Source organism: Dermacentor variabilis, chromosome 4, assembly GCF_050947875.1.
Source record: "Dermacentor variabilis isolate Ectoservices chromosome 4, ASM5094787v1, whole genome shotgun sequence".
In the NCBI taxonomy this organism is placed as follows: domain Eukaryota; kingdom Metazoa; phylum Arthropoda; class Arachnida; order Ixodida; family Ixodidae; genus Dermacentor; species Dermacentor variabilis.
Genome location: NC_134571.1, coordinates 56,433,967 through 56,451,587, shown reverse-complemented (window position 1 = coordinate 56,451,587; position 17,621 = coordinate 56,433,967). Strand labels below are relative to the sequence as shown.

The 17,621-nt window shown below is 42.2% G+C and overlaps 1 protein-coding gene across 4 annotated transcripts in view; it reads left to right on the top strand.

The window, feature by feature from the left end:
• LOC142579191 (glutamate receptor 1-like) overlaps positions 1–17,621 on the top strand; it is a 212,172-nt gene that overhangs the window by 180,907 nt on the left and 13,644 nt on the right. For 3 of the 4 annotated variants that reach the window (XM_075689163.1, XM_075689160.1, XM_075689162.1), the window contains 3 exons: positions 2,660–2,858; positions 13,531–13,635; positions 14,336–14,580. In XM_075689163.1, coding sequence (XP_075545278.1) covers positions 2,660–2,858; positions 13,531–13,635; positions 14,336–14,580 — 549 coding nt within the window. The remainder of the gene's footprint in view (positions 1–2,659; positions 2,859–13,530; positions 13,636–14,335; positions 14,581–17,621) is intronic. The other variant, XM_075689164.1, reaches the window with a different exon arrangement.

Below are 17,621 nucleotides of genomic sequence, written 5' to 3'. Positions count from 1 at the left end.
AACGCTCTGACCTAAATCAGGCCTCAATGCTCTGAGCAATTCTTTCTTAGCTGACTAGCTTTAAGACGCGTTGTCCGCGTACTATAGGTACACCTGTGATCTAGAAGAATGGCGTTAGGATCCACTTCCGAGTGACTGTTGGCAATATACAGTGTCTCAGAGAAACAAGATATTAAATATATAGCTAGGGCGCGGCACATGACACGGCTTGCAACAAAGCTTACTTGCAGAGGAGCCATAGTGCATCCCGGTTCGGGCAGCTCCCTTCAATTCTCAGTGTGGGCACTGTTTCCACCGCTCGGCCCGCTTATGTATATTGTTGTTTTGTGCACCGGCTTAACTGACCGCTTATTGTATCCCTGTGCACCCTCCATGCGCATTCAGTACTCACTTTCTCCTTTTATTCTTTCTATTCTCCTTTCCCTTACTCCCAGTGTCGGGTAGCAAACCGGGCGCTCGTCCGGTCGACCTCCCTGCCCCGTTCCTCTCCTTACTCTCTCTCTCTCTCGTTTTATTCCGCTGACTTTCCCGTTTGAACGACGCACGCACCACGAAAAGCATGTGCACACATGTACACAAGTTCACTATGGTCACGTGACCACGTGTCGCTCGCCGCAAGGAACGAAAAAGCCTGAAACTCGCGAAAATTTCACTGCAAATGATGGAAGCTTCACCGCGTGTGAAACAGTCTCTGTCACCAAGAACGTGACTGACCGTGCCCCATGCTAATCACACATAATATTCGTTCTGCACTTTTTAGGCAAGCTAGCGTCACGACTGTAGCCGACGTCGTTGTATTATTGCATGTGTGCGGGAATGTAACTCACCAGGGTGACGTGACATTTTGGAAGTCTTCCCAATTATGCTTTTCGAGGGTTGCAGCCTTAGAATGATACAACGCTATTTATTAACTATCCTCCATTCGTTTCAACAGCTTCATAATTGCGCATAATGTTGATCATTACTCTATAATTTAATGTCCATTTTCTTTTTGAGTTCTTTTGCTTTGCACTTAGTCGAACGTTACTGCAAAGTGGTATTACTTCAACCTGAAGTGATTTCTTGTTCGTTAGTGCACTTAGTGGCAAAAGTGCCGCGCGCCTGCATGAAGACTGCGTTAAAACACCGTGTGAAAGTTACTTAAGACAGGTGACTTATTCAAAAACAACATGCAATTCGTCTTCGGGTCCCCCTGACAAGGCTTGTATAACATAACCTACAGGCAGTGACTGATATTGGTTACGTATGAGACGTATGAGTCACATTATCATGAATTCGTAATATCTTCTTTTCGCATTCTCTACACGTGCATTCAAATAGATCTATCCCTTACACTAGAAGTTATAAAAGCTACATTAAATAAGCACCGATACCAAACTTGAAGCATGAACACGCGTCTGTAATGGCGAGCTTCGGATGACGAAGGAAGTGCATATTCTCTCTAAGGTCAATCTTCCACTACTGCTTTCTTAGGTGTCTCAGTTTGCCGTCGCCAACGCTCTCCTTTGAAGCGTTGTCAGCGGGAGTACGCTGGTAACAAGAAATTTATTGGTTCCATTTATAGCCAGCGTCTCGGGCGGCAAAGCCCCATGGACACGATCTCTAGTTGATCACTCAGGGAGCGTTGCCATCGCGTGATCCTGTCGTGTCGCTACCCTCCCACTTTCTCTGCTCTTCTCCGGCGGCGAGTAATCCTCTTACTCCTCATGCAAGCTGCCGTACACCATTTGTGCTTTTTTGCCTATGCCTGGTGTTAAGTTGATGGAAACCTTACCCACACTGACGATGGGCAGATGTCGTAACCTTATCGGTGGATGGCGCCCAGGACTGCGGGGCCCGGAGACGAATTGGCCCTAACGGGCAAATAACCCTAGAGCGAGGCGTTGTGTTGCCGTTCAGGGTCGTTCGAGATAAGCCTCTTTTTTCTACTCGCTTGCATTTTTTGTTGTAGCTAGTTAGCTGCATATGAGCTGACATAAAAAGCAGCTACGTTGTTCTTAGTACAAGCACTCCTTACCGACATCTTTTTTTTTTCTTCTTCACAGATATTTCTCGACTGGGACGTTACGTGTGTCTGCATTTACGCACGTAAATTGGATACACGAACACTGAGGCGATACGCTACACCTTTGTTTGTTGATTGGGTGTTCGAACATTGCAGAGAAGTTTATAAAGCGAATGACAAACTACGAGGAACTATTTACGCTATCCTGGTTTGCTTTGTTTCGAAAACTGCATGATGTAACTCTGGCCTCAGTAGAAAAGGGCTCCTTCAGAAACCCTGAAGTGTATTTATTTATTTTTTTTGCTGATAACCCCTAATAAAAGTAAGGAGTAAACGTTTCTTGGTCAAGAGTTCATAATTGGGATTGCAGTAGTCAGGAGTACAGATGAAAAGCACAAATTTGGCTTGACCGGATCTCCACTTCCATATTCAGATGACTTACCGCAGAAACACTTCGAGTAACCGTAAATTAGACTAACCTTGAAAGTCTCTAAGCTAGTTCTAGGTAAGCAGAAAAATCCTCATCAATTGTAAGCGCTACCTGACCTGCAGCCAATCTCGCAATGCCTTACTTTCGTTCTTTAGGTTCTGCCACGCAGTGCGGATGCCTCGTTCTAAAACATCCCGCCCTGAAGTCTGGGCCTTTCCTTCCAGATCGGTGGCTGGTCGCATCGTTGGCAGTGTGTGGTGGTTCTTCACGCTCATCATAATATCGAGCTACACTGCCAACCTGGCTGCTTTCTTGACCGTCGAGCGAATGGTCACGCCCATCAATTCCGCCGACGACCTTGCTAAGCAAACGGAGGTAGAGTACGGGACGCTGTCCTTCTCTTCTACTCAAGAATTCTTTCGGGTAAGTCAACGCACGATTCATAGCCCAAATATTTCACGATACGTGATCAGAGAGTGAAGTATCAGCTCGAAACCTAATCACAGTTTCAACGAAAGCAGTTCGGGTTTCTGTTTTGGTGGCACATGCTTCTTGTCGAAACAGTTGTCCGTAAGATGTCCATCAGTGCGTCTACTTTCTTTTATTGTATTCTATTTCAAACAATTTTCCTTACTCGTAGTGCCTTATCCAACATAAAAGTGAGAAAATATAGCAGCAAGCAAATGCCTCCTGATATTCGTTATACGCCAGCAAAATGTAACCTCCTTAAAGAGAAGCTTGGTACCTTATTTTTCTTAGTGACACAAGCTATGTCAAACTGCAGTAGAGTTTGGGGCAAGTATATAATCCCGCAGACATATGCTGTTTGTCCAAAAATTAAACGTAAGAAAAAAAAGCAAGCATTATCGTTGAATATGAACTGAACTTTAATAATATTTGCAACCTATTCTGTCTGGTAATCAGAAACGTGCGCGGTAAACAATTATTTCATTATACGTCACAGCGAAACAGCAAAATAACTAAGCTCACCGAACCTTGAACAAGGTGCAGGCATATTGCACAACATGTTATCTAACACAAAAGGAGAACGAATACAACGCACCATCGTAAAGCAATGTTAAGCTGGGGCAATATAGGTCTGGTTGCACGCCAGGGAACCATCACACCAACATAGACAGAGCGCCATGTCGAGTATCGTGTGAGTGTTTTTCTTGTCTCGATCTTTTTGTTGTCCCTGCTCTGGTTTCCTACGATGCAACGCACAAACTGACCGCACTAAGTACTCTGCTAAAGCGACGCCTACTGCAATCATTTCGATACATGTTATTACAGCAAAGCTGTATATGGCTAGCGAATTCGTCCGTCCGTCTGTCACCTGTACGCTGAAATCTCCTCCGGCACAATCCAATGCGTATGCACGAAAAAAAAAATGGAACCGCGGCGGTCGGTCTGAATGTTACTCTCTTCCGTCTATGTATAAAGTGCATTACTATTTCCGCGTGATGTTATCAGCCGCGGCGGTCACTCTTAATGTTATCATGTTGTCAACCATGTTATTACGCATGATCTTCATGGCGATATAAAAAACGTGGGATGCGGCGCTCCTTCGCTCTCATTGGTCGGTCGAAAAGCATCATAAAACGCAATAGTGTTCCCACCAATAGTCGACCTGAACGTCGACCTAGAGCATCAAGTGGTTTGTATCCTTCCTGTTGGAACGGTTTGCAATTGAGTGCTACACAGACGTCAATGTGCCGAACACGCGTCACCGGTCATGTATAGATTTAACCTTTGGCAAGAACGTGTCCAGCACAGCAGTACAACCAATCGCGCTTTGCCACAGCGACCACAAAGCTAAGGAAACTGTGGTAACAATTGAGACCAAATTAAGATGATAAAACTACAAAGTTGCGTCTATGTGTCTTTATTCAATCAATATAGCAATAACCATATGCATCAATATAGTTGTCAATATAGTCACCCCAATACAGCTTTGCTGGTTATCCTTCTTTGCAGAGTGGAAAGGCACTAAATTTGCTATGCCATTACATAACAGGTATAGTATAGTTATCTTACACAACTGCGAGCTGAAGAAGCACATAAAGGATGGCTTTGTTAGCATGCAATTCTGTTGTGCAGGTGTGTTTAGCCTCAATTTACCGGGGCGAAGTACGGAATGTTTTTCTTTAAAGATTTTTAACCGTACTTTGTGCATTATCAGTCAACATTGTCTAACTTACTACTGCGCGCGGTCATCGTTATATATAATCACAGTATATAACCACATTAGTTGGCTTTCTACAGACAAGAAAAGTCAGTTTGGAAAAAGTAGTGTTTGCGCTAGTTTTTCTAATTCCTGTGCCAACTGTGGCAAAAATACCCACGTTTTGAAGAGGTGAGCCCAGTAGCTTTCTCATAGCAACAGAATGGAACCTTGTATGCTTTCACGCAACAGAAACGCAACTCCTTCAATGTCGAACCAAAATAAAAGTAACTGTATGCCTTTGCGAACGCGTCAACAGACTATTCGTTTCTTCTTGAAACAATGTTGCTGATCTCTGTAAGGAGTTGCAGGAACTTGAATTATATCAAGAGAGTGAGAAAAGAAATAAGAGGCGAAAGCCAGAAAGATTAACCATAGTGACTATGCAGTTCGCTACTCTGCACCAGGGCAAGGGGAAGGTTGAAAATATGAGGGCAAGAACGACATGGAGATCAAACACAATGTTCTTTCTCTTGATGTCAATTAGAATATCATCTATGCCCGTTTGCTCTCTGATCAAAACCGCTCTCTTTCTGTCTCTTAAAGTTATGCCTAGCATTATTCGTTCCATCGCTCTTTGCGCGGTCCTTAACTTGTTCTCAAGCTTTGTCAGCCTCCAAGTCTCTGCGCCGTATGTCAGCACCGGTAAAATGCTCTGATTGTATACTTTCCTTTTCAATGATAAGGGTAAGCTCACATGCAGGAGCTGGCAATGTCTGCCGTATGCGATCCAACCCATTTTTATTCTTCTGTCAATTTCCTTCTCATGGTCCGTGTTCCTTGTGATTAGTTGACCTAGGTAAACGTACTCCTCCACAGACTCTAGAGGCTGACTTGCGATCTTGAACTCTTGTTCCCTTGCCAGGTTATTTATCATTATCTTTGTCTTCTCCATAGTAAAATTCAGTCCCACTCTTACACTCTCCCTGTTAAGGTCCTCAATCACTTGTTACAACTCGTCTGCATTGTTGCTGAACAGAACAATGTCATCGGCAAACCGAAGGTTGCTGAGATATTCGCCGTCGATCTTTACTCTAAGCCTTCCCAGTTTAATAGCTTGAATACTTCTAAGCACGCAGTGAATAGCATTGGAGAGATTGTATCTCCTTGTCTGACCCCTTTCTTTATAGGTATCTTCCTACTTTTCTTGCGTAGAATTAAGGTGGCTGTGGAATCTCTGTAGATATTTTCTAGCGTATTTACGTAAGCCGTCTGTACTCCTTGATTATGCAATGCTTCTATGACTGCTGGTATTTCTACTGAATCAAATGCTTTTGCGTAATCTATGAAAGCCATATAAAGAGGTTTATTGTACTCTGCGAATTTCTCAAAAGCTGGTCAATGACATGGATGTGATCCATCGTAGAGTAACCTTTCCTGAAGCCAGCCTGCTCCCTTAGTTGACTAAATTCCAGTGTTGTCCTTATTCTATTGGAGATTATTTTGGTAAATATTTTATATAATACTGGGAGTAAGCTAATGGGCCTATAATTTTTAGTTCTTTAACGACGCCCTTTTTGTGGATTAGAATAATGTTTGCATTCTTCCAGTTTTCTGGGACCATTGCAGTCGATCGACACTTCGTATAGAGAACCGCCAGTTTTCCCAGCAATATGTCTCCCCCATCTTTGATCAAATCGACTGTTATTCCATCCTCTCCTACCGCTTTTCCCCGTTTCATGCCTTGCAAGGCCTTTATGACCTCATCGCTAGCTATAGGAGGAATTTCTGTATACTGTTCATTATTGTTTGGATAGAGTGCTCCTGAGTCGTCTGGGTACTGTAAAGGTCACTATAGAATTCTTTCGCTGCTTTTACTATATCTTCGAGATTGCTGATGATATTACCCTGCTTATCTTTTAGTGCATGCATCTTGGTTTGTCCTATGCCAAGTTTCCTTTTCACTGATTTTAGGCTGCTTTTATTTTTTACGGCTTCTTCAGTCTTTCTCACGTTATAGTTTCGAATATCACTTATTTTCGCCTTGTTGATCAGTTTGGACGGTTCCAAGAGTTCTACATTATCTCTTGAGTTGGACACTTTCATTCTTTGTCGTTTCTTTATTAGGTCCTTTGTTACTTGCAAGAGCTTGCCTACTTGTTGCCTTGGTGCCTTGCCTCCCACTTCGATTGCTGCATCTGAAGTCATCCTCGTTACGGTTTCATTCATTGCCTCTATGTCATCATCATAATCTCTCTGTTCTAAGGCTGCATATTTGTTATCAAGTACCCGCCTAAATTTTTCTGCTTTTACCCTTACTGCCTCTAAGATGACCTGTTTTTCCTTGACCAATTTTACTCTTTCTCTGTTTAAATTGAGGTGGATCCTGGCCCTCGCTAACCTATGATCACTACATTTTACGCTACCTATTACTTGAACATCCTGCACTATGCTGACATCGGCAGAAAGTATGAAATCAATGTCATTTCTTGTTTCACTATTAGGGCTTTTCCAGGTCCATTTTCTGTTGCTACGTTTCTTGAAGAAAGGGTTCATTATTATCAGCTTATTCCTTTGTGCGAATTCTACCAGCACCGCACCTATAGCGTTTCTAGAATCGACAATGTAGTTGCCAACTGCCTGTTCACCCGCCTGCTTTTTCCCCACATTTGCACTGAAGTCCCGCATTACTATTGTATACCGCATTTGCACTTTTCTCATAGCTAATTCAACATCTTCTTAAAACTGATCAACTTCCTCATCGTCGTGAGTGGATGTTGGAGCGTATGTTTGTACTATCTTTAATCTATACATTTTATTGAGTTTGATTACGACTACTGCTACCCTCTCGTTGATGCTGTAGAATTCGTCAATGTTGCCCGCTAGGTCTTGATGGATTAGGAATCCTACCCCGTATTGCTTCTTATCCAGAAGACCTCTATGGCACAGGACATGGCCGTTATTCAGCAATGTGTAAGCCTCACCAGGTCTTCTAATCTCACTAAGGCCGATAATGTCCCAAACAATGTCTATTACTTCTTCGAATAGTCCTGCTCAGCTTGCCTCACTCGAGAGGGTTCGGGTGTTTAACGTTGGAAGGGTCAGTTACCATTGGCGGCCTATATATATATATATATATATATATATATATATATATATATATATAGATTATATATATATATATATATATATATATATATATATAGTGGGCACCGAGGCGCTGTCAGAATACGCATGAAAAGCATACGCATTTTTTTTTCTTTGCTACGCAGTTCTTTGGTGTAGTCGTGGTTGTCCTGCAGAACTGCCCTCCCGCGCCTTATGAACGTAGTCACTTCCTCGGCAATCTTTCTGCCGACAACAAAGTTTACTGAAATCCAATCCTAAGCGTTTCTGGAATATTGTAAGAGTAAATAGTGAAAAAATATTGCTAAGAACATCATCTGGGGATTCTGTGGACAGCAACGTCTGCACCAGCATGGTAAATGATTCGTTTGTTAATTGTTTTACATCATCAGTCTTCAGCGGTAAACTTCCTTGCTATGTCATTATCACTATTATCTAATGGATCCTATTGCATTCAGTGCGACGGGAATAGAGGAACTCATCCAACATTTAAAACCAAAGTCTTTGTTATGGTGTTGACCAAATAAATACTAAGTTCTTGCGTAAAACGGTTGGATACCGTTCCATCATTCTTGAATGTATTTTTTTCGCAATCGTATCATTCTTGAACCCATTCCACCGACTGGAAGACAAGCAAAGTAATTGCGATCCACAAGTCCAGGGAAACTCAAAATCCCAACAATTACAGGCCAGTGTGCCTAACCTCCGTACTCTGCAAAAAAAAAAAATGCAGCACGTTATCTTCTCACATCTGATTAATTTTCTGGAGGTCAACAATATTTTCGCTCCCACGCAACACGGGCTCCGCAAACGTTTTTCATGTGATGCTCAGCTCCTGTCATTCACTAACAATTTTCACGCATATTTAGATATTGGTTTTGTAGCTCACTGCATATTTTTGGACTTTGCTAAAGCATTTGACAAGGCAGGCCATTCGCTGCTATTACATAAACTTAGTGTGCTTAATACTGATCCCGCCATAATTACCTGAATACGCGCTTTCTTGACCTCTCGTATTCAGTTCGTCTTTGCTAACGATGTCTGCTCCCCTTCGGCACCAGTTAGTTCAGGTGTGTCTCAAGTATCAGTGCTGGGCCCCTAGGTTACTTCTTTATATATATATATATATATATATATGAATGATTTACCTACTTACGTTTCGTCTAATACATGGCTGTTTGCCGATGATTGTGTGCTGTACCGTAATTTTGCTAATGATGCAGAAATTAAAGGCATTCAAACTGATCTTGATAGCATACCTAACTGGTGTCGTATTTGGAAGATGGAATTAAATACAAACAAGTGCAAATCAATGACAATTTCTCGTAAGGACTTGACCTGCTCTACTTATTATCTTAACAATGTCCCATTGCAAACTGCAACTTCTTATCGTTAGCTTGGCGTTCACATTACTAATAACCTTTCTTGGAAATTACACATAGAACATATAACATCAACAGCTTTTCGTAGACTGAGATAGTTTCGCCGGAACATCTCTTTAGTGCCCTCAACGTTGAAATTGCTTTTTTACACCACTTCTGTTCGTCTACAGCTTTAATTTGCAGCATCCACTGGGGACCCTACTAATTTAGTTCAATGCCTTGAGGCCTTGCAAAATCGCTCAGCTAGATTGGTTTTACATAACTACCACAGCAGGGCCAGTGTAACTGAAATGGAGCATAGTTTACATCTCCCCATCGTTAGCCTCTCGAAAAAAGCTATCCCGTCCTTTCACTTTTTCATAAACTTATCTACCACAACAGCATCCTGCGTTCACGTTCGATTCAGCCGGTGTCACTTATTTCTTATCGCTTGAACCATCCGCAAGAAGTCCCCATACCTCATTGTAACACAGTGACGTACTCACAATTGTCTTCATGTCGCTTCTCAACACATCTCATCAATCTAGCCATAGAATATAATTTATCCCAGATTGTTCATCAACCGACTCTAGACATTAACCTGTTAGGCCTACTTGTCAAGAACTCCCCAGAGACTATGGGAGAGGTTACACATTTAGACGGTTTTATTGACTACAATTCACTCCAAATAACCATTAATGTTCCTTTACAATTTGCGGTAGTTACAACAAAGACAATACGCGATTACAACAAGGGCAATCCTGCCGAAATTAACCGAAAACCTTATTCCTTCTTTAACAACACACTTTTTCCTTCGTTCTACACAAGGCCTATTAAAGATAACCGGTTAACTTTCAAATACATACTATGTACGTTGGTTGAACAGCACGTGCCTCTAGTAAATATAACAGCAGAGAAAAATAATCCATGGTTTACCAGAAATCTTCGTAAGCTCCGAAATAAGAAGATGCGTTTATATAGCGCCGTAAAACGCTTGTGCAACCTGTCAGCTTGGGAAGAATATAACTGCTCAAAAAACTACTGCCAAGCTTTCTGTTGCTAAAGATAAATATTTTTCTCAAGAACGTCCCTCGTTGCTCAAATCTAACCCCAACAAATTCTAACCCCAATCAATTTTGTCTCCTAACGGCCATGATAATCACATCACCTTGCACACTGATAACGGTGCTCATCTTCCAAAAAACGAGTGTCACTCAGTGTTCAATAGTTTTTTTTTTTCATCCATTTTCACGATGGAAGTTTTAGATGATCTGCCAGAGATTACGGATTTAGACTACCAGTATATGACACGCATAGACATGACAATTGATGGTATCGCGCGCTTAATTAATAACCTACAACTATCCACTTCAGCAGGTATCGATAGCACTAATTCGAAAATACTAAAAAATACATTTTTGTTTCAAGCAAGATTCTATTTCACGTTTTCTAGCAGTCAATAACAACTGGTCAGATTCCTACTTATTGGAAGACCGCCAAAGTAGTACCTATATTTAAAAACGGCAACATAAACCTACTTGGAAACTATCAACACATATCACTAACGTGCATTTATTGTAAAATGATGGAACACATTACCGCGCCCCACGTTTATCATCACCTCGAATCGAATAACTTTTTTTCACTAAGCTGCGTGGGTTCAGAAGAGATTTGCCATGTGAGACGCAACTACTAAAATTAACGACATATCTGCACTTCTCCACGGACTCAAACTTACAACTTGGCTGCATCTTTCTTGATTTTTCAATAGCATTTGACCAACGTAGCCCATTGTCACCACTTTATAAAATTATTCGCAATAAAACGGGATTGACTGACTCCATCATGGCTCCGAAATTTTCTAACAGGCAGCAATTCACTGTCGTTAACAATCCATTTTCGTCCCTTTCCAATGTTTCCTCAGGTGTACCACAGGGGAGCGTACCTGGTCCCCTACTGTATCTTATATATATTAACGACCTGTCCAACAACATATCCTGCATACGCATATTTGCCGATGATTGCATTATATATCGTCCCATTACCAGTTCTACACACCACCAGACTTTTCAAGATGATCTCAGCGTAATTACCGATTGGTGGGACAAATGGCTAATGAATTTAAACTCAGCTAAATACAAAGTAATCTGTCTTAGCAGAAAGCGCCCAAATTCTAAGTTCTCCTACAGTATAGCAAGCAACAGTTTATCTGAAGTCTCGTCATTTTAATGTCTCGGCATCACCTTCACTCCGAACATCACCTGGACCCCCCCTATTGCTAATGTGTGCGCCAAAGCAGCCAGGCCATTGGGGTATTTACGCCGAAACCTTCGATACTTGCCTTCTCCCGTTCCTTAGCTTGCTTTCCAAACGTTGGTCTGCCTACAAGTCAAATTTTCCTCTTAGATCTGGTTCCCTTATTTAAGCTATTTAACTACCGTGTTAGAAACTATACAAAACAGAGCTGCTCGCTCAATTTTTCAAAATTATAATCACCACTCAACGTTAAACTCTTTCTCTACCACAGTTAAGCAATCGCCGCGACATAGCCCTCTTCTGCTTATTTGATAAATACGTGTATCAGTTTAGTCAAAATCATATAGGCATTGAAATGTCATCGCACACGTCAGATATACTACACAATAACCTGAGCTTCACACGCATTTATGGTAACACTGACGCAATTAACTCATTGGCACTTCCACGTGACATACGGCTATGGAATAGCCTTTCGGTTAGCATAGTCGCTGACGCTAACCCTGTGAAATTTCGACAGTCACTTATTGCTCATATCACCAGCTAACCCTTGATCGTCATAAATCATAATGTGTAGTGAATTGTTATCTGGGGTTGTTCGGTTGTCCGCGGATCTTCACATCTGCACATCCTGTTCCTGTAGTAAATTTTTTACCAGTATTAACTTTTCAGTTTGTTTTCACGATTCACATTTTCATTGTAGGCTATATGTAGGCTTTTGATGTTATCTTTTTGTCTTATATGTTACTAATTTATTCAGCGCTACAACACCCCCTACAACGCCCCCCCCCCCTCCCACATGTATCGTATTTTCCATTGTGTCCCTACTGCTCAGTTGTGGCATGCTTTGCTTGTTTACCATTTCTTTGTATGTCTTTATGGATTTGTGCCACCTATTGCTTATATAATTTCCCCTAAGCCCCTCCTTACAGAATGCCCCATGGGGCCCTGTAAGCTACGTTCAAATGAATAAATAAAAAAACTATCCCGTCTTACACTTTTTCATAAACGTTTCTACCACAACAGCACCCTGCGTCCGCGTCGGATTCAGCCGGCGTCATTTATTTCTCGCTTGAACCATCCCCAAAAAGTCACTGTGCCTCATTGTAACACAGTCACGTACTCACATTTATTTTTTTCCTAAAACATGCAAAGAATGGAATAAGTTGTAACCATATTTAATGGCCATAACAGGTCCTGTCCTTTTCAGTACCACAATAGAGAACACAATTTAGTTATTATGCCCCAACAAGTCAATGTTGCGATACCTATTATGGTGTGTTTATGTTTAGATTTTTATATTTGCATGTGCCTGCTGAGTTCCCTTATTCTTTCTATTTATTTTGAAGTGTCTGTTTTGTTTTGCATTGTAATGCCATAAGTTTTATCATATTTTTGTTTTGCTTATGCCCCTCCCCTCTGTAACGTACAATGTACCTTGAGGATATAATAAATAAATAAATAAATAAATAAATAAATAAATAAATAAACATCAGTATTAGACGACGAACGTCAAACTCCTAGGAAGAGGCAAAGAAAGCTTCGCTTTAAATGAAAGCAAGACATGAAGAGAATCTCTCCGCAGATGCACAAGAACGGCAGCTGACAACTACTACAGTTTTTAATTCGGTTTCGATGCTTTTAAAAGCTAGACTACTGCTTTTACATTAACTCGGCATGATACAGGCCGGAACCAGCCACCAGGAGACCAAGAACTGTGTTTTCCGCAAAGGTATGGCTGCCATGCTTGTTGAGCGTAGTGTAGAGAGCTTTTCTTTGTGCACTGAAACGTGGACAGCCACGCAGAACATGCGCAATCGTCTATTTGCTCCCATAAATTTAAACTTAGGGACTTCCACTCATTCCAATGAAGAAGAAGTAGAAATTTCAAGCCATAGACGATTATTATACTGTACAAAATAATAGCGCCCAATTAGTGAAGATCAGTTTGCGCTCAACCGACGATAAAGCACACTCCTACTACGCTCCTATTCAAGACGGCGTCCACTTCCGTTATATTTGCCTCTCCTAAGAAAAATAAACTTTGGCCGTCCTTGGGCTCTCTATAGAAATCATAAACATTGCTTTGCGTGCCCATAGGTTGTCACCTGCTCTGAGAAGAAATAGTTAATATTGATTATGAGCATCAGCTTGCTGTCTTATACGTATAACTATTATATTGTTACAGAACGGTCAATACATGGATGATCGCGAGGTTTGGGAGAACTATGAAGACGACGAGATCCTTTGCACGTGGACAGGATCAGACACCTTCCCTTGCCCATCTATCTTTGTAAATATTTTGTAAATATATTCTTCGGCTACATCTCGCCTCCGTCGCAATATCAAGGCTGTCTGTCATCGATGAACTATGATGGTTTATACCCTGCACATTCTTTCACTTTGTTGACGAATGTTGGTGAGCGCGCTATGCTTGGTAATGTAAATCCTATCCCCCATCCCCAGTGTAGGGTAGCAAACCAGAGACTCATATCTGGTTAACCTCTCTGCCTTTCCTCTTCATTCTCTCTCTCTCTCTCTTCTTACGTCACAGCGCAGAGCTCTAAGGACTGTTATGTCATTAAATGAAGGAAATCCTGCTCTTTATTGGCACTTTTCTGCCTACTCTCTCGACCTAAATATTTACCAGAAAAAAAGTATGTTATTGATCAGAAAAAAAAAGATTTCTTACTATATTACTCTTGTTGTACTCTAGGTCAATCTGCGATTGGCCAAGAAGATCTCTGTTTTCATGCACCACTTTTATTTTTACTTTTTTTATGTATATTTGCCTACACCACCATTTCCTTTCTACCGTCCCTTCGAACGGACTGAAACTCCTGCTCCATGTTGTGGCTATGGACTCACCACGCGTTCATGTAGGCGTCTCATTTCTCTCTATATTTGGGGGTGGCACGCGCGCGCTTGGGAAGTAGATGGCAATCTGCAGTAACACGGCTGCCGCAGTAACGCGCGCTTCGCGTTTATTTCAGCGCTCCAAAATCGCCGTGTACGCACGGATGTGGGAGTTCATGAACACCCGCAAGCACGTCTTCACGTCCACGTACGAGGAAGGCATTCGGCGCGTGCGTGAGTCCAAGGGCAAGTACGCGTTCCTCATGGAGTCCACCAAGAACGACTACATCAACGAGAGACACCCATGCGACACCATGAAGGTGGGAAGGAACCTCGATGCCAAGGGATATGGCGTCGCAACGCCGCTTGGTTCTAATTTGAGGTATGGAGACGATTCTCACGTGTGGCTGCTTTTTCGATGGCACCGGGTTTTGTTATAATGTAAACGAACTGAAAGCCTCCCAAGTATGCGAGCGGGACACACGCGCAAGGTAAAATAATTTCTGACCCTGTCGTCTCTTCAGCCGTTGCGTACTTGCGGTATAATTTCATTCGTGAAGTCATTCGTGAAGTCATTCGTGAAGTCATTCGTGAAGTGCCCAGCAGTCCACGACTATAACGTTTTAGGTTATCTTTAATTGGAAAGCAGAAGACAAGTAGCTGGAGAGCAAGATAAAAGGTTTATTTATAAACGGAGAGCTGGATTACCCCGCAAAGATTTTCCTTGGATGGTTTACCACAAAGAGCCCATTTTTTTATTGCCACCCTCGCACAAATAGGGTGAAGGAGAACAGAAAAGAGTTCGATAGAAATTGTCACCGCAGTATACAAGCCCTCGCCGCACCCCATTTAGGTAGCGTAGATCGGCATTCATAGGACAGGAGGTAGCACGTCGAAACCTACATTCCGCAGCTGCTTGGGAATGCAAGCGTTTGTTGTGCAGCGCAGCGATCACCCATTTCACGATGTGGTCTTCAAGTTCTGACTACGCAATTAGGTTCCCAGGAAATCAGCTTTGCCAGGACTTGCCCGTTCTGAAATGTTATTTGAACACCTGCGCTTGTACATACGCAATATTCTTTTTTTTCTGTGCGCACGTAGTGCGTCAAATGTACACTCTGTCGCTTTACGCACACTCCATAGTTCGTACGTTTTGAGGGCACTGGCACGGCGCTGGGCGTCTAAAGTGGCGCAAGTACGGGATGTCTCGTGTGACCAGCATATGTTCAACCTGTAAGTGGTAGTTCATAAAACGTCAGTTTTGATCATCATATGGGACGAAGAAAAATATTTGCAGAGGCGACAGCTATAACTGCGTAAATACGCGACCAGCCCTCGTTATGGATGCCCCGCAACACCTTTTGAACACGATAATGGACCTGCCTAGCGTGATAATGCTCTCACTAACACATTTGCTCACTATTGCTCCTGTACTGATAGTACATAGCCATCAATTTTCGCAGAAGACCACCTGCTTCTCTCAACTTGCAGAAATCCATGCTACTTTTCGTGAATATCCTTACAAACTTTTAGACAAGGTAGTCATTGGCTGATACTCTTTATAGAGCAGTGCCTCTTGCTGAAGCGAAAGCGGAGAAACCTCGCCATGAAGACGCTGGTCCGTGAGCACTTCCTTCGTAGCTGGAGGATGGCCTGCTACCCGGTTCTATATAAGTTAATCAATAAATCATTAATAAATCTAGTAGGGTTATGGCATCGCCGGCCGACGGAGAATGATTCTGATGCATCAGTATTGCGGCTTCCGAGGTTCGCCGGCGTTAAATTAGAATTTGTTCAGTTCGTGCCAAAAGGCACGCAAAACCGCAGAACAAAGACACGTATTGTGAAGCAAGTCGTACCGGAGAACTACGGAATAATTTTGACGACCTGGGTTTTCTTTTTCTTTCTTTCTTCTTTTTTTAAAGCGAAAGCTGTATCTGACTAATCTTCCATAGTTTCTTTCGGCGTCCGGCAAGAGAAACGGGCTTAGCGATTTCTAACAAACCCGCACGGGTGCAGGCAAAAATGCCAAAATGCGGAACAGATTAGAACGCCCGCTGTGAACAATAGCATGACGTCAAGGTTATCGAAGTATATAAGCAGGAGAGACATCGACGCTAAAAAGAGCTGCGTTATCGATGGGGCGGACACGTGTATATTATATATAGATATTCAAATGAATGTATCTTATAAGAACAGAATTGTGAAGCAAAATGCTGCCACTTCCACGCCATCGCGACGTTTCCTTTCTTTCCTTGGGGTATAAACTGTACGGCAAGGATTAATCTCTCAAATCGGGAAAGGTACATCATGAATGAGAAAACACAGCTTTTTAAGAAGAAAAGTGAAGGAAAATTACTATACGACTTAAGAGATGAACAAAGTCAGCCACTTTCGAACACTAACTCGGGCACCCGAGGTAAATGGACTAGCTAACAGCTTTCTTTTCTATTCAGGCTCAGGATACTGCAGTTGCATGCCGCGCCGAAGTTCTTTCTGCACTCCTAGCAACGAACTTTTTCACAACATTCGTTTTAGTTTGCTTTCTCATCAGTCACACAACTTACTGCGCATCTCATCGAGGAATCTCATACTTTGTGTTGCCAGATCAATAAGAGTTCACTGTTCATGTAAGGATGCGAAAGGGCTCAACAACTATCCAGATATTCATTCAAAATCAATCCGCAACAGGTTTTCGAGTGCGTACTGCATTACGTACACTATCGAGTGCCCGGAGTGCGAAAAGCGTGTGGCTAAGATGACAGCAACAAGCAACCACCTATGGACAAATCCTGTAATGAAACCGACTTGCATCAGTCATTGATCAGGATATTAAATGATGGTCGGTGTTAATTCTCACGGGTTGCGCTGCCCACCCCTATAGGAACATGTTAATTCTTCCCAAGATGAACGACCGATCGGGTTATTTATGGCGATATTATTGGCGCGCAGTACTTGTGTCAGAAAATACCCCTGTGCAACAGTACCGCTGGCGCCACAGAATGATCTAAAAGACCTCGCAGACCTATACAGAAGAGATTTATTTGTAACAAGTAAGAAAAATCATCTGCATTTTATCGCAAGCCTGGCCTACTGCAGATATAAATGAAGTAAAACATGTACTGAAGGAACGGGTCATAAATAAACTATTAAGACATAGGCAAGGAATTAATCATGCCATTGCCGTTTAAGTCAGCTTGTGACATTAATTATAGATGAGCCGAAAAACATGCATATGTGATATTGACTGTTTAAGCTAGTCGCCCTGCTCACAATTCGCAACGTCTTGGCACCCAAGTTGACTTGTATACCCGGCAAGATACAAACTTCATTACTCAGTGTTAACATAGAGCCAAGGCTTTCTCATAGCGGAGAGGTGACAGCTATTCTTAAAAGCTACAATTATGAAACAATGAAGAATTG